Raw genomic sequence first — 18,596 nt, 5'->3', positions numbered from 1 at the left:
AAGTGATTTCCTACCAACTGAAGAGGAAATCTTCTAGTTTCTCACCGACAAGTAACCTGGGATCGGGGGAGGTGGGGCAGGTCAGTGTTTGGGGGCAGAGACCCTTTTATAAGAGCCACATTTACCCTTGTAGTTGTTACCCCAGACAGCACGTATGTTGTAACTCCTTCCCGCCTGCTGGTGAAAGGACTGCTGCTGTCTCTGATTAGAGTGTGCAGAGCCGGGGAAAAGGGTTGGCTCCATCCCTAGGCTGCTGTTTCTGCTGGTTCCACAAGGAGCTCTAGCAGCTGGAATTTGTAGGGCACCGATACATTTTGCAGTTTTGTGTTCTTCTTGATGTTTATCAGCATCTCATCAACCTGGGGCCCAAAAAGGTATTGCCCATTGAATGTGACATTGAGGAGATGCTGCTGGACCTCTGGCCTGAACCCTGAGAAGCAAAGCCAGGCTTGGTTGGTGACTGAGGAGGACACTACTATTGATCCCTCGTGAAGATGTGTCTACGGCATTGATGGCACAATGACTATTGGTGCTGGAGATGGCCTTGTCCTCCCGCACTATCCACTTCCCCTTCTTCCTGAACTCTTGTAGAATGTGTTTTACAAGCTTCTGCATCTCCTCCCACTTGGACCTGTCAAAGCGGGAGAGGAGCCCGAAAGTGTTGGCTATACCCCAATGAATAACTGCCCTATGGCAACCCTATTGCTTGCCACATCTTTATTCTTGCTCTCCTTTTAGGTGGCAGGATGTCACCTGTAGCCTGAGTGAAGGACCTTTTTGCAGGTTGCATTGACCACCATGGAATAAGAGTAAACATGGCCCTTGATGTAGACATGGTCACTGCTTGATGGATTGTATTTTTTCCACCCTGGGAGTTACTACCCTCCCATTTTTTAGCTCTTTAAAGGTTTCAGGGACAGATTTAAGCATGCCCTTGAGCTTAGGTATGACCTACATTGACTATTCCGACTTGGAGAGTGCCCCGTGGAGGATGTGCATGTCCTATAGACAGCAATATTCAGATAGTACCTCTAACTGAATCTCCAAAGGAAGAGAACTACCAGTCAAACATGAGGGTGATACCCGCTCAGTCTATATAATAAACTGGAAAGTGAACAAAATTGCTTTTAAAAGAAAGTCTGTCCTGAAGAAGTTGGTGCCAATCAACCTAAGTCCACCAACACGCTGCGTCAACAACTTGTTTTTATTATACTGTTTTATTCTTATTCATAATTTTTATTTATGTTTCATCTTTGGAGATTCACAGTTAGAGGTACCATCTGAATATTGCTGTCTATTATCATATATGTACTAGAAAGAGAGTGACATGAGGCTCTCTGCTTATAATGTAAAAATTAAGCATGACTAAAGTGAACTTAAGTTGAAGAGAAAGGATTGCTACGTATATGTGTGGATAATTCAGCATAAAAACTCTTGTGGTCTTTCCTGTAGAAAGATTTAATGAACTGCCGTGTTTTTTAAACAAATTTTATTGTTGTATTTGAAATTATTGATTGATTTGATTGAGCTGGTTATTTATAGAGCGCACTATCACTCCGAAAGGAGCATCCTGGCGCTATGCGGGAGAGAGAGAAGGAAGACAGGTACCTCAATTATTTATTTGTAATAAAGGAGGAGATATTTTTACTATGAATAAGGCTCATAGTTTGGGTTGATTGTATGTAAGTGTGTGTAAAGTATGATGTGGAAGTAGTAAGTGAAACACTGAGAACCACAAGGGGGACAACGTTTTGTTATTGACCTGGGAGAATGCCAGAGGGACAGTGTCGTCTCCTACATTGGTGAAAAAGGGATCCTGTTTGCCAAATGACTGCGGATTCATTTTGTGGTGCGCCCTACACAACTCCCTTCTGTACCTTTGGGTCTTCTTGGAGCAGAAGGCAAAGTAGGACTTGGAGAAGGCGTTATTGTGGTCGGAGTAAGGCAGATGTTTTGACGATTCAAGCACAGGTACTTGACGTACAAGTGAGGGCTGTTTTGGAAAGGTGACTGTTTCAGCACCCTTTTTCGATCTGCATTTTCCTGTAGGACGATCAGGGTGTATTCAGTCCTCGAAGGAAAAGGACACCAGCGGGCAAGGTCCAGATTGCTGGATGTCTGTCTTCAGAAGGTATCTGACAAAGATCAAAGTGGGAGTTAAACGCAGACTGTTTCTTATAGATATTCATGTTGAATCCTAATCACATGAGCCCCCCAAAAAAACAAGTGAAACACACCAAATCTCAGAGCCCTTCGGTATACATCTGTACCAAATAGGAAAACATTTTTTTTTTTAACATGGAGTCGGTGTTTATGCGCACTGTCCACTATGGGAGTCACTGTGCACCCTGTGACTTGAAAGACTTCTTCAACGGAAAAAAAACCTGCAAACGTCCGAGGCCAACACTAGATAGCAGGACTATGCAGAGCCTGTGTATCTAAAGTCACACATGCATCAAATGCAAATTTTTATTTTACAAATAAGCTTAAAATGTAAGAACTTCAATTCAACTGATTTAGCAAAACACTTTTAAGGACTCTCTTGATGATGCCATAAAATGTTTCTCCACATGGGACTCAAAAAACGAGTCAAATTATAATGTTATGTTGTCAATGAGAATAAATAATTTCCTGTCTATTGTTAAGGAAAGTTTTAGTTCTATTAAAGACACTGAGCAGAGAATTATGCATCCACTTTATATATTTAACAGGTCAGCATTCCTTGAATATGTTTCTATTGAATTATTCAACAACTAAAGTAAAGTTCTCAGAACAACACTGGAAATGGAACAACAAAGCAACAACCAATCAGAGTTGTTAGTCTTCCAAACATAATCTTCCCTGAGGACTTTCACATCATCTTTCTTTGCTGCTCATGAGTTGGTTAAGCATCTGGTGATAAAGTAATCATCTTTTTTCCACAAGGGATTAAAACAAAATTGACCAAAAATATGATACGTTATCAAAGAAAATTGTGTTACGATTTGGAAGACTAGAATGGGATGACCAATTCTGAAGCATATAGATCTTTATACCCAAAATACACTGACATGACCAAGTAAATTCAAGTCAAGTGTGTAAAAAAATACTATTTATTTAGGTCTTTCAAACTAGAGAAAATTAAGTACATTAAGTGTATAACCCGTTCATACTTTAAAATAATACATTTATTTACTGTACATCACACTGGGGTTTTAGACAGGCCATGCTGAAAAATTGCTGGTGAACAGCTAAGAAACCACATGTAAAATCAGGCCAACTGGTGCATGAGATGGAAGGATTTTCCCCTCTGCGAAAGTCAGCAAAATAAAGAAGTACAGTTGACGTGCAAAACAAAATAGAAAGGGGCATGCATGAAACCATAGAAGCCACACAACTAGCTCTGCTACTCGCCACACACCAACCCTCACTCACATATCGCTCTAGACCTGCTCGAGGCCTCAGCCTGAGTGATGGCAAATCACTGAAGGAGCGACTGCGCCGCAGCCTGTCAAAGAACGTGTCCTGCAGGGCGTCCATAATGGACAGTCGCAGCCTTTCAGGAGGAGGGTGCAGCCATTTCTTCAACAGGTAAAGCAAAAGGTTGTTAGTGAAGGACAAATGTACAGCACAGCTCTTGAACAGAAGATTTCAAAGGTGTTACAGTATTAGCACAAGAGCATCAAAACAATTTAATGACTAAACATGCAACAGGCAGATATTGAAATCCAAGCAATATACAGTATGGAAAACATTACTTGCCTGTAACAATTAGTTTGCTGCTTATAGAGCTGTAGATATACACTGTGTACACACTCTTGCCATCAAGCATTGTGTTTTTTCTCTTCAGTTAAGACTTTTTGTGGCGACTCCTGATGTCTACCCTGAAACCCACACTACATCAGGACACAGACTCCACCACAGATTGTGCTTTGCCTCAAAGGATACTTCGATATGTGTATAGGTGAAGCATTATGAAGTCTGAGTTCTGGTTACTGAGATGGACAAGAATGAATTTGAAATCCACACATATCGTGCCTAGCTCCCATCCAGGGAGGTAGGTTGGGCTCAACGGAATCTACAGCACTACAAACTGGAAACTGATGGTTACAGGTAAGTAACATTTTCGATTTGCAGAATGTGTTGCTAAAGATCACATGCTCTGCATAGACTAAAGAACAGCAATATTTCCCCATATGCAGCGGTTTTTGAGAAGAGCTACTTGAAAAAGTGCTTTAAGTACAGTTTGCTCAACCTATGTCTCTTGGTGCGCTTGGCGGATCACTCCATAATATTTAGCGAACATGTGTATAAAAGATAACATTGCAGCTTTACATCTATCTGCTAGGATAATGTTGCCCAGCAATGCCATTGAGACACCTTTTTTGTGTTGAATGTGTTCTAGAAACACAGTACAGTATGTGTTGTCCTTTAGCACAGCAGATTTTGATACATTTAACAATCCAGCTACTGAGATCAACTTTAAAATGAGTTTGTCTATGTGAGGTTGAGCAAATTCAACAAAGAGTTGCTTTTATTCCTAATGGTACGAGTATAGTCCATTAGGTACATTACAGCTCTTTCAACACCCTAAATGTGTTTGGCGCTCTTTCAGCCATTGATTATGGATAAGAAAAAAACTAGGTACGTCAATGGACATGTTAATACGAAAAGTGGATACTACTTTTGTTTCAAACCTAGGGTGAGCTCAAATGACAGCTCTATCACTGGGTATCTGCATTCCTCCACTGATGAGGCTAATTCTCCTAAATGAGGTGATAACAAGAAAAAACACCTTCCATGACAGAAACGGCAGGGAACACGGACAAAGTAGCACAAATGGAAGCTACAGAGGTCTTGTGAAGGACAACATTAAGGACTCAAGAAGGGACTGATGGTAGTTTTGTAGGGATTACTTTTTTCAGGCCTCCATGAATGCCTTAACAGGCATTTTGAAAATGGACTGATGTGGTTTGTTTTCTAGACAGGCAGCTACTGCAGGTAAAGGAACTCTTAAAGATGAGCAAGCAAGTCTGACTTGGTGATGTAGAAGGTAACAGATAATGTTTGCTTCTGAAATGTCAGCGGAATGTTACAATCTTGAAAGTAGTATACAAACCTGTTCCATTTTGCAGCATCACAAGTCCTTGATGTAGGGTATTGTTTTGGTTCCTATAGTATTTACATTAATTCCTGAGGAAGCTGGAGGTGTCCAAACTCTAAGACTTTAGGTGCAAAATTGCAAGATTGAGCTTGCTATGAGTCTGATGAAGCAACTGGCTTTGATGCTGTGACAGCACGTCTGGATGCACGTTAGCTTTTCATGAGGGATATTATCACAATATGAATGAATATTTAAGACTCCTGCCACATTTTCTCACGACATACAAAATCAGTGTTAGTTGGGCAAAAGGTATATGCAAATTTACATGCCAATCTGATCCGTAGAACATTTCACAGTGACTGCGCGTGGGATAGCTGGACCAGAAGTATTGGCATTTTGCATTTTCGCTTGTGGAAAACAGATAATATCTTTGACAGCTATGTTTAATGTGTCCGCTCTTCTTGTTTTTGGATGCAGTACATGGCAGCTATGCTGTCTGTTTGAATAAACAACATCTTGTGTTGAATTTGTTTTGGAGAAGATCACAGTGCTAATTGTACGGGAATGAGGTCCAATACATTTATGTATAGGGAATGTTGTTGCAGGGACCTCTGACACTGGATTATAAGATTCCCCAGGTGGGGTCCCTAACCCAGCAGCAATGCATCTGAACTGTTGGTCACTTGCAGTTGTAGGTTGGGAAACTCTAAACCCACTAACCAGCTTTTCTTTATCCTACATTGCAGTATGTGTTGAACGCCGGGCTCAATCATTACCAGATCTTCGAAGTCACTTGGGACTGTTGCCAAAATAGGCACTCTTGTAGGAGGCACATGCAGAACCTTACGTTTGGTACTAGAGCAATAGAAGATGCCATCATTCCCAACAATTTTATGATCATTGTCAGAGGACACAATGTCAAGGACAGGGGAAGTAGCCTTTGAAATGCCAATCTCTCTGGGCTGGGGAATGCTTGACCTGTCACTAAACTGAGCATGGCTTAAAAAACATGCTTGAGTTTGTTGAGGCCACAAGTGTGACTTGTTTGCAATGGCCATTCAGGCTAATGAGTGAAGAAGAATGGTTTGTTTAGATGAGGGCAAGGCATTGAACAGGACTAGTCTCCTTTCCTAGCCAGTCATCCAACTAAGGGAAAACACGGGGTGACTGTGCCTGAGGTACACTGTAACTGCTGCTAAGCATTTGGTGAGCACTCATGGGGTTGTTGGTACCTCATATGACAATACTCTAAACGGATAATGAAGCCCACTTACCACAAATCTAAGATACTGGCGGTGAGCCAAATTTAAACCGCACCGGAGGGAGGACTGCCTACTCCCAAGCAGTCTAGTAAAAGGAAGTACTGGAAATCCAAGAACTGTGTTTGATTGGAGAAACCTGCTCACTATGGGATGTACATCCTAACCACTGGGGAAGGCAGGAAATAGTAATGATTGTATCCCCTGACCAAAGAGTCCCGGAAATAATGGAAGGGATATGAACTGTCCCAATTCTGATAGAGGAAGAAGTAGGAAGAGGTACTCCCCTCATGCTTCACTATGGCCTTAAGAGGCACTAGGCAAAGGGCAAGCATTATACATGGGCACCTACGTAATGCTTCCCTCACTTCTTTTCTCTCCCACCTCACCATTAATTTCTAGTCTACAAGCTGTCCATGTGGGAGAAGCTGAAACAGTTTGTTCAGACTTATGAAGCAATTATATGTTTTAAATACTGGTATTTTGCTTGAGTGAGTAATGTGTGGGAATGGTGAGCTGGGGCAGCAGCCATTGATACTCACTTGATCTGTTCATGCCATTAATTCTCTGGAATGTGCGCAATTTACATATTGATGCCAAAAAGTCCACTTCCTTCAGTGAGCTGACAACTGGTACCTCCTCAAAGAAACAAATAATAACCCAACCCACTATAAAATGCTAGATTTTTAAATTTTTATAAAGTTGAAAGATAAAATTAAAGTAAATCACTCTGATGTAGTTTTTTCTTTTTAATCACGATAAAGCTGCACTACAAATAGTAAACTAAACCAGCATGTGATTCTGTTTTTCCCTTTATAATCTTTATGCAGCTGCCTACTCAATTTTGACACAAGAATGTAAAATTAATACATTATGCAATCAAGCTTTAGGAATGCTGGCATGTTCAGTCATGCCTAGGAGCTTTTCCGTACATTCTACCTTTGCATTTTCATATTTGTACTCCTGCATTCATAACGGAAAAATGAAACTGTAAGGGCCAGAATGCAAAGAAATAAAAGGGCTTGTTGAAACAACTGAATATTAGTCGGTGCCATGAGATATTTGGGTACATCACATTGTGGCACACTCCACTATGGTTAACTTGCCTGCACCATGGCTAGCAAATGTCACAGAATTCTGCCTCATGGTAGACATGGGGGCTCGTCTAATCATTAACCGGTCTGTGCATTCTGGGACTTGCTGTTCTGCTGTTTAAAAGCTTATCTGATCATCTCAATTGTTATGGAGCTCAGATGACCCTGCTGTGGTTTGTGCTGTATTCGCCATGACTAGATGAAGCAGTGTCTCTCCCCGTATTTTTCCTACTTTTTAGGGGAAGCTGCACTCTTGTTGCCTGGACTACTGTAGACCACATCATGATCTGTCAAAAGAAAAGTCCACATTCCATGTCCACACTACATGCCCACTCAAAAATTGGTCTCTGTGGAAACGCCAGACCGCTGTCAATATTGCTTTATTGGAGAAAAAACAGTCCTGCTCAGAAGTCCTGCTAGTGTACTGTCGCACCGATGGCATGTTTGCTGAGATGTTCTGACAGTGTCAGTTTAAAAGTGAGTAGTTCAGCTACAGTTTCATTACAATATAGCATCCTTTTTGAAAAGTGGTAGTACTATTGTATTGATATTATCGGGACACTTCTGTGGGCCGTGGCAGTGTTGTTGTGAAGTGCAGGTACTCGACCATTTAATGCAGAGAAGACCAGATGACTAGCAAAATCCCACTTAGAATACAGCAGCCCTGAAAAGATGTGCCCATTCTGTCCCAATTAAAGTACAGAGGGCATGAAGTTCATCAGTCCTGCGTAAAGTGCAGAGGGCATGAAGTACAACAGCCCTGCGGAAAGTGCATAGGCATGAAGTACAACAGCCCTGCGGAAAGTGCAGAGGCATGAAGTACAACAGCCCTGCGGAAAGTGCAGAGGCATGAAGTACAACAGCCCTGCGGAAAGTGCAGAGGGCATGAAGTACAACAGCCCTGCGGAAAGTGCAGAGGGCATGAAGTACGATAGCCCTGCGAAAAATGCAGAGAGCATGGCACCCCCGTTGGAAGTCTCAATAGTGTTCCTTTACAGGAATAGGAGCTTCATAAAGCATTGGCATTGTCAAATTTAAGGCAAGTGAGCAATGACGAGAACGCCTGGGCTCTGTCCCATTCAAAGTATACTGCGCTTCTGGCGCAGTGTTGTAACTGTGCCATTAAAGGAACATAAGTCTTTCTGAAGAAGAGGCTGAAGCCCCTCACATTTCTACTACAGGCATTACACCTGCTTGGGTAACATGGAGTACAGACCTTGGAGTTCAATCATCTGCCCTCACAGATGAAACTTCCAACAAGTTCAATTGCCCACTTCTGATACAAAATCCTACAAACCTTCGCACGCACAGAACACGGTATAGCACACCCTGTCAAAGCTTTCCTTTCTCGGTCTTTGTTTGTTAACGAATGGTCCTGAACACCCGATTAGTATTTAAGACCAACAAGAAAAAGCATGATGACAAGAGCTTACAATCATCACCTGAGCCTTAAACTGCATCTGGCTGACAAAACTAGCCAGTGGTCAAGAAAAGTTGGCGCTTAGGAGGGTGCTCACTTTTGTTACACCACGGGCCCATTCGACAAGAGGCCAGTCCAGACAAATCTCTACCCATGGTGTCTGCTGTTTGCCCTTCCGGGTGGAGCTACAGGAAGACACTTTCATGTCCCGCCTATGCCGAACGTGTTGCTGCCTGTTTGAACTGCCTCTGCCTGATGATCACATTTGTCTGGTCCAATGGAATTATGCGATTCTGTCATCTCAGAATATGGATCTGCCACACTTGCTGCATAATTTTTAGATTTTAATAAAAAACATTTCTAGCTCAAGAGGATCAAAACTTACTAAAAAAAAGCTGCCACTCATGCTGCCATGGATTTCCGGTTTCTTTGAAAAGGCTGGGCAGGGTTCCCAATGGGGTTAATAGAGCTTTGTGATGTATCCTATTCAGATGGAGCGCTTTACAGCTAACATGGCAAAATAATATAGAACAGTGTAACCCGCAGCTCAGCGCACAATCCTATCAGAGTATGGGGAAGGGAAGGGAGAGAATCATTCTACCAGGTATGGACGATAAATGTAGCCCACTGAAAGCATAGGTGGGCTTCTTGAGAAGACTTCCTATCGAAGGGTCGCAGATAGTGCTGGATAGTTCCAGATCACGTGGTGCGGAGAGGTCCCCCATCCACTGCAGGAGGAAGAGGATGAAGGCTTCTGGCTCAAGAGAAGTGGGGGAACCCATGACTGGGTTATAGCTGGTAAAGCATGAGGATGGGTGAGCCGCCTGTTGAGGACCCAGCGTAGCCTTCACCTGTTGCTACAGGGTGTCAGGGTAGCGGTCTCCCTTACTTGACGGTTGCTCTATTTAGATGTCAAACCGTAACTATGGAGGTGAAATCTTTGCTGAGACAGCATAAATATGGCAAAATAGTGAAGTAATGCTGCCGTAAAAGGCGCTGCAGTATGCTGCATAATTTGCCTTTTCTTGCAGCATACATTCGTCCACCCCTGCCACATAATTCTGGTGGCCTTGCAATTGGCCAGTTTTAAAGAAAGTAGGTGGGGCCATAAGGAATAGTGTAAGCCGTCTGGAGAAGCCACCTATCCGTTGGAACTGTTCAGTTATGAACATTACTGTTCAGTGACGGAAAAGTATGGTTTTTATTTGGAGGCGACATGTACCACCATCGGTTTACCTTTGCTTAACGAAAAGTATGAGTATCCATGATTCCTCCATTTTTAAAGTGAAAAACTGTTATTGTGTAACATTTCAATCAGCGAATGCTTTTTATATAGGGCAAAAAACACATAGATGACCCACGTGAGACACCACAAAGAACGTTTCAAGTATGAAACTATTTTACGATCCAATATTTGTTTTCTTGGAGTGCAACTATTTTACCTTTCAGTAGGACACATTTTAAGATCTGCAATCTTTCCAAAACAACATTATTGTTCCTAACCCCATCTGCCTGTTTCAACAGGTGTTAATTCCTGATAAGGTCACCTTTAAGAGGGGATGACACTTTGAAATTCATTATTTTGCGTCATTATACACCATATTAAGAGTTAATCATGTTTTCAACATTTTTTTTCAATATTCCATTGACTCTAATATTTACAAATGTATCCCCATTATGGTGCAATTGCAATAATACCCCCCTGTGTTTTAGAAATAATTCTATGTAATTGTATAAAGAGGGAAATAATAATTAGCCAAAGCAAAGTAGTGCTTTCAGGAGTATTTGAACAGAACCTGCCAGACTTGAAAGATATTTAGCCTTCTACATTCTCCAGCTTATAGCCACTCATCATTGTCAAAAGTAAAATGGATGCCGCCAATGAGACTTACGAAGAACGAGTGGTCCTTGAAGGTTGGAGTTTCTGGAGTGCCTTGACTGTATACGGACACCCTTCTTTGGACTGCCGACGTTTTGTTGACATTTCCCGTGGATGGGGTGAGGTCCTCAACATCAAAGGGACTGCAAAACAAAACAGCTTTTCTTATGCAACAAGGGAGCGAGTCACAGCAGCGGCACAGCACATGATCCTCTTAAAATCTCAACATGTTTGCTTTGCACTTGAAGTGTATGAATAATGCCTCCACCTGAAATGGCTTACACGGCTATGGTTGCACCGGCAACACTTTTTATATCTCATTTATCAGCTACTGTCTGTATTCAAGATATAAACTAGTGGTCTTTATATGCGATACCCTGAAAGATTTTTTTAATCTCCTTTTGGGCTCAAACTTAATTATGCACATTGATTCAGCTCCTCTTATAAGATCCCCCCTTATATAACACACCACAAAACATATGTATTTGTAAAGCGCAAGTTCACCTCGAAGGGAATCTTGGCATTGAATAACAGAGGTTTATTGTTGCCCAACTCAATGGTACTCATTTTAACGACCTCAAAAGGATGAAATGGTGAGTGGCCCCGCAGAGAATTCAACCTGTGGCCATGAGGTCAAACACAGGCCCCTACAGTGAACACATTAGACCACTAAGCAATAAACATATAATAATAAATATATATGATGCATGGGCCGCAGACCTTGGGATTCAAAATAGGTGAACTGTGGTGTTTTGTGTACTGCTATTGTTACTGTTAATTGACACATGCATAGCACACAATATGGCATCATTAAGGCATTGCTGCACTATTCTGTAGCTGTGACTTTCAAAGCATTACCATCGCAAAACAGAATCTGATTCAGTTTTGTGGAGGTGTTTAATCAGTATGTTGAGTCCATTATACAGAGCGGGTGTAGAGGCAAAGAGATTCTCACATTTGCCTGTGGGCATGCCACCGTGCAAATGAGGGAATGCCCTCTTGAGAAGCACTGACACTACACGTGTGCCAGCACTATCAGTATTACAGAGGGTGTCGCACAAGCATCTGCAAACACGTCTGCAATGCCAAAGTGCCCCAGAGATGCACAAACCAAGCGCACATATCCGTTGCGCCCCCGGACCACTTTCTGTAATACGGCCCCAGGTGGCTGACTCAAATGTCATCTGTTCATCTGGTGGTATGAGTACCCAATGCCTGGCAATACTAAATGTGTGATGATTCGTAGTCAGTAGCTGTTGGGACTCGAGTCTTTTGTGTGGCTTGGTTTAGCTGTGCTACCCTGCCCTTGTAGGTTTCTCGATAACCATGTGTGCTTTACCATGTGGGATCTCAACAATCAAGCAAGCACATAGAGGCTTCTCTTCCTTTACTCGCTACGAGACATCAAAGCTGGGCAAGGTGCCCACACCTTTTTAAGGGGGACAACCTTTCCATTTAAACAAGGATATGAGTGGACTGGCAGCATAATTAATAGTAAGTGACTGCCCATTTTACCTATGGCCTTGTAGAAATAAGGCAAAACGGGCCTTTCCTGGTGAAGATGTGCGTGAGGACATCCATAACTGGAGTATGTTGCTTTATATTGCCTAGCACATGCATGTAGTTGAACGTCATCCTTGGATGTAGACGTGAATGCATGTGTGGTTCCATATGTGTACCCCTAGGGGTGAATGATAGAGTCCATTAGACTGCCTGAAGCTGGGGGTGCTTTATTTAAGGGTACACAGGGTCCATGCCAGATCTCCGAGCCTGCATGTATGTATGCAATCTCCTGTCCCTCGCCCCGAAAACATGTGTTTGTGTTGGTGAGGGAGCTAGCCCATTGATCCTTTGAAATAGCTACAATTCCCATACAAGAGATCTAAATTCCTGTAGGGGATAGCCTACCACCTGGTGCCAATCCTCAAAGTACCACAGCAAGCTCCAGTCACTCACAAGGTGGGGAGCCAACTTGCATGGCCTGAGCACAAGTGGATATTGTAGGATTCATGCCTGTCCTATCCCCGCACCCACACGATTGGAGGGTACTCTCAAGATTTGGAAACTGCACATCACCTGATTGGCAAGTTGTAACCACCAAGGATGAATATATACTGCTACCGGAGACCATGGCAATGTTCAACATTTGCCTCTCAACATCAGAGACAAACCTGCACACTGTTGGATGCAAAAACAATGTAAGTTCAAGTAGTGGAGCTGCTGGGGATTGCTATTCTCCTACGGGACTGGGAAAATGTCCAGACAAGCCTGTGGAGCCATTGCCTCTACTGAGCTGTGTGGAGGACAGACCTGCATGAGAATTTGGACTGTGAGTACCAGCAGGAGTGACCGAACCCCCAACAAGAGCTGATCCCAACGGATGAGAAGAACAGCCTGTGTGAACAGTTCATCAGACAGGGGCTTTCTGGTAACTCAAGTCGTTCAGACAGATGCCAATGAAACAAATTCTACAGAACAACACCATATCGGTCCAGGAGCAGCAACAATGCCTGTGGACTGCAAGATGGATTAGCCTACTCCACCCAACCCTCCCCATAGATATAAGGTGCTTGCTCTTGCCTCCTAGTTGCCCCTGACTGCAACCTATGGGCTCGGAGGTACAGGCCTCCACCAGAACCAGCATAATAATGGCTCTCAGGGGAGAACTAGCATCCTACCCCACTTCCGTATGTAATTAGTTTTCTAGTGGCTACTGGACTTTTTACACTAGTTAACTGTGCTTCACCATTGGACACTGGTGACCAGACACCAGGTCCCCATCACCAGGCACACCCAGGAAGCCAACCAATGTTGTTTTGTTTGCTTTTAAAGACAAACTACTTTTTTTCTTTGGGTTCTGGTTTCTATTATATTTGCAGCAAGTGTTTTTCGATTTCACAGCATATGCTCCGCTCTTACTCCCAAGGCCATAATGAAACTTGCATCGAAGCAAACACTCGGGGATCAAAACACCCAAAACAAATTTTTCAGATTTAGAAGAATAACTCTGAACCCTTGAAAAGTACCTTCTGGGTCTTCCAAGCATATAAGCAGGGACCTCCAAGGCTTGTCCCAATTGAATAACATGCACCATGAGATCCAAGGTTAAGTTGAATTTTCGCTTTTAGTAGGTATGATAATGTTAGGGGCCGGATCTCTGACCTAAAAGGTGCTAGACAAGGTTAGTTTTCACTGTGTATCATATTGTTATGGGCAGTTTATCAATCTTGTGTGCACGTAAAGATATTTTGTTTTTTAAAGTAAAAAAACTGACAGTATTTTCATCTTTTTGACTGTTACTGAGACACTGTATTGTGTAGGTCTAATCCCATACTACTCCCTGGAGTAGCCGTGCGCTATATAAACACACTATAACATAACATAACATAACATAACATAATATGTGCTGTTGTAAGATGGTGTGCGCTCTGAGCTGCCGAGCAGTGCTGATGAGAGGATGCGCACCCCAACTGCTTGGCATGTCGCTGTTCTATTCCTTATTTATTTATAAGGTGTGCTTTAGAAGAGGGGAAAGAGGCCTGCCCATAAAATAATAGTTCAATACATTATTGTTATATGTTTATTAATTTTAAAGAAGTGCATCAGGTTTGCTGCATGCCAAAGCAGCTCGACAAGATAGATCGCTAAGCTGCCAGGGAGTATCCGCCAAACGCGGTTTTCTTATGCTTCAGTCCGACTTGCTGAGCACTTCACAAAATTTAGGAATAGGTCACTTAAACTGATGGTAAAATTAAACATAACTATTTAGGAGCGAAAAGAAGGCAATAATGAGGAGACATCATCCAAGTCTGAAAAGTTGCTAATATTTCTTTGCATAGACCAAGAGAATGGTCTCACAGCCTTCAACTACGTTCCACGGCCAATGAATGCATCTAGCATTTCTTGATCAAGGAAAAGGATTTTAAAACTAAACTTAACACCATTTTTTTTAAATGAAATGTTTTTACACTTTGTACTGCTGACCTCTTCACGGTGCAATGGTCTCGACTTGCCGCCATGCAGGGGCAGCCTTGTCACAATATTCTATTCCCTCTACTCTAGCTGTATCATACACAAGTATGTCTTGGAACATGTCAGCGTTGGAAAACAAACGGAGTCAGGAGGACAGATTTGTTCGACTGCGATGAAGAGTGAGATAGGAGAAAGTGTCCCTTAGTCCGAAGGGGCGCCCGATTATTCTGTATACTGATCATATATCTAGCGTTACACATCTCACATTGTTGTCTATTTCTTCCCACCCACTGATATGGTATCCAGTTGCAGAATGAGCTACTTACTACCATGTAACTTCAAGGTTCAGTTTTACAGTCCCCAGGTCATTTATATCGACAGCCACCACTTGAGGCCTGGCTGCGAAGAGGTCCTTCGTTTCACAGGTTACGCTTCCCACCAGGATGTGAGTGGCCAGCCCCTTGAGCTCCGTGACCTAGAAGAAAGATAGTCGCAATTAAACTACTTAGTGGTTGCCGAAATATTTTCTTTGGTTGTGAGCAAGTGAGTGAAGGAATACAGGTAGCACACACACGCTGCAGAACCATCAGGCTCCAGGCACTAGCAGCAAACAGGAGGGTAGAAAAAATGGAAAGGATGAATTCTTGATCTGTTACCACTGATGAGAAGGCCAAAAATCTTACCATAATATTGTAAGAGCAGAAACTTTAATTTAGTACTGAGTTTTGGCGCGTTGGAATGTAATCAAAGAGGATACATGCTGGGCAGACGTTCCAGAGTGTTCTCTCCTAGCCTACTATGGATGGGTTCTCCAGATGAGATTATACCTAGTGCTACTGCTAGTGGTGGCTGGACATCTACAACAATAGTGGGGCATAACTTCATAACTGAATTGCATCATGGAAGCGTAGTGAGAGCAAATTAACTGAGATGGGGTTCATCAGAGAGAACATACTAATTACAAAGTTCCACAAACTATTAACAGGAGTAAATTAACTATTATCACCCCACAGACTGAACCCATTCCTATTGGTTTACATTTCAAAGCGTGCCTGACATATTCATATAAATAAACTTCTGGCAGGTAATATAGCACAAAAGCTTTCTCTACCAAATATCTCAACCCATCTGACTTCCTGTTTTACTCACGCCCCCAATCACTTGAAAATTAAAGATATTCTCCAATTCTCCAGTCATTGGCCCACCACAGTCATGTCTAACCTGCTGAGAGCTTCCCATTCCTCCTCTTTTACTTGCATGCACCCTTTTACTCTGGACATTATAAATTTAATGCAAAAACAACAAGGTGATGGATGGAATGCTTGAATTAATCTCTGTCACTGGCATTCACGCAGGGCGCATCCCAATCCGTCATTTTTTGCCCACCATACCACCTCAGGTTAGACCCAACCACATACAAATCAGCCTAGACCATGCTCCTCACGGGAACAGTGCAGCCCAAACTACTAGGCCAGGTTCTCCCTGAACCGGAATACAAGCTACCCAAGACCGATTTTGCCCTTATTAGGACTCTTCAGCCAGGTACAGCTTGTTTCCAGGGCCACAGTGAGCCCGGTACCCTCGTCTGGGCAAAATTGATCGATTGGGATGCGGCCCGAGCGATTGCCAGTGGCTGAGATTAATTCAAGGCTTCCATCCCTCACCTTGTTGTTATTACATTCTCAATATAAGGCAGCATTCCATGGGAAGGTTTGTAAAGTGGGACTCTAGGATGGCGCTGCTGTCGAACTTGAATTATGGAATTTTATTGTGCACTGTACCAGCAAATAACACTCTTGTAGAAGAGGCCTGCTGTCCAAGTCCAGCAATGTTAAGTGTGCACAATGTGTGCAACTAGCTGACAGAGAGATAGACCGTCTATCAGAAGTGTTACAGTTAACTCACTGAACAACATGCATGCAATCAGAACTTTGGGAAATAGTTCTGCTCTTCAGTGCCGGAACGGTTAAAGAGTACTGTGCATGCAGTGAACGCTTCTATTGGGGAACTAGCTCTCCTGTTGCAAGCATATGGCGTTAAAGTGTTCTGTGCATGCAGGTAGCCTTTATACTATAGTTCTAGTGTACAAGGCCTGCAATGTTAGTGTGCCAGCGGATGCATGAGGTCTCAAATAGGAGCTAACTGTGCTGCCCAGGAATTATAATGCTATTGATCGCTGCATGTGCACAAAGCCCTGAGAGGCATACCGACCAATGTAAGGTGAGTGTGCAATCTGTATGCAATTAGCCCTGCTGATAAGCAGCTCTTCTGTCCAAGACCGACCACTGCAGCATATCTCACAGTCCCTGGATGCGTTTCGTTTTGCAAATCTTTATGACAAAAATAGATCAGGGTCCGTATTGCAGAAGTGCCCCATGGACGCAACAGGCATGTGCTCCCGATATGCGCAGGCCCGGGGTCCTTTGGCATTAGAGAGAGGGCCACATCAGCTTGTGCATCCCCTTCTGTAAATCTGATAGCGCTGGCGCACATAAGATGCCAGTGCAATCATCAGAAGATGTTACGTCCTTTGCATGTGGGCATGGCCCCATGCAAATGAGCGTATCCCTTTCCCTCCACGCCCGCACCGTATTACAGATGCGGGCACAGACCCCAAAGAAGCTGCCAGGAAGTGCACTGACAGTGCACCCCCTGATGGTAGCCCTCTGGAGGGGGGAAAGGGGATCATATGGACCCCCCACCAATCCCCTTGCAGGCGGGTGCAGTCACTCACTGCCCCCGCCTACAAGGGGATATCTAATCGCTCCTAAAAGTGCAGGCGGGTTGCTGCCTGCACTGTGAAACACAGAGCAGCTTCAAAGCAGCTTCTCCATTTTGCACAAGAATGCGCTGCTCCCAGGGCTGCAAGAGTTTGCGGCTGCCCTACGGGCAGCACATTTATTTTAATACAGCGCACTTTTCTTTGTTTGCGCAGGGCACACTCTTTAAACGGTGCGCCCGGTGCAAACAAGGAAAATGTGCCGTATGTATGATACGGCCCCTGATGCTAGTATTTGTTGTGCACTAAAAGACTAGAGAGAGTAAAGCCAGTGCACTAAAGAGTGCAAAGGCAGAGTAAGATGGGCGTAAAACAATTGAGGGAGAGATAGAGAAGGAATGGGGGGCTGAGGAGAGAGAAAGAGTGAAAGAGAGAGAGGGAGAGGCAGACACATGGGATATGCATGACTGGAAAGACCTCCGGAATGGACTCAGGCTTGTGAGCGTGACATAGATGAAACCATACCTATTAGAAAGAACATACCAAAAGCACCAGTTAGAGTACCTCAATGATCAACATTGTCCCAACTAAGGGATGGCGGCCCACGCTATTGATGAAGTGGCGTGGCAGCTATCTAGGTTGACATGGAGCCATTTGTGCTCACCTGTGCTTATTAAATTGAATTGTCAGTACAGTTTTTGTCGTTTTACATTAGATTTAAGTTGTCTTTGTTTGGATAGGGGAACAGGCAGGAGAAAGATCTGAGAATAAGAGAGTACCTCAAAATGCGGTGACACTCTCCAACCTTTAGCACTAATTACGACATTATTTCCATTAATGAACCTTGTTTAAAAACCTGCAGTGGTTATAAATGACTCCTCAGAACATTTCAGTATTACCTACATAACAAAATACCTCAGAACCGGGTCACTTCAGAGAGGCACAGCTTGAGTGAGGCATATACAGAGGTTTCAATGTTCTTTTTGTGTGGAGTTAAAACTTGACATTTTTTCAGCCCTTGTATTCACCATAGTAAGCCTGTTTTAAAAGCTTGCTGATGTTGGGGTATGCTTGGGTATGGGTAAAGCCGATTTTTAACGGATATGTTTTTCTGCAATAAATACATTTTTACCTTTGTTTCTTATCAACATTAACTAAATGGTGATGGAT

The 18,596-nt window shown here is 43.1% G+C and overlaps 1 protein-coding gene across 9 annotated transcripts in view; it reads right to left on the bottom strand.

Moving 5' to 3' along the window:
* Positions 1-18,596, bottom strand: part of RIPOR2 (RHO family interacting cell polarization regulator 2) — a 497,105-nt gene that overhangs the window by 120,421 nt on the left and 358,088 nt on the right. For 6 of the 9 annotated variants that reach the window (XM_085605987.1, XM_085605982.1, XM_085605983.1 and 3 more), the window contains exons 11-13: positions 15,034-15,182; positions 10,749-10,878; positions 3,415-3,561 (exon numbers count right to left, since the gene is read on the bottom strand). In XM_085605987.1, the coding sequence (XP_085462113.1) occupies positions 3,415-3,561; positions 10,749-10,878; positions 15,034-15,182 (426 nt within the window). The remainder of the gene's footprint in view (positions 1-3,414; positions 3,562-10,748; positions 10,879-15,033; positions 15,183-18,596) is intronic. The other 3 variants (XM_085605988.1, XM_085605989.1, XM_085605990.1) reach the window with 1 other exon arrangement.

This window comes from Triturus cristatus, chromosome 5_1, assembly GCF_964204655.1.
Source record: "Triturus cristatus chromosome 5_1, aTriCri1.1, whole genome shotgun sequence".
NCBI lineage: Eukaryota > Metazoa > Chordata > Amphibia > Caudata > Salamandridae > Triturus > Triturus cristatus.
This window is presented reverse-complemented; position numbering and strand designations above follow the sequence as displayed.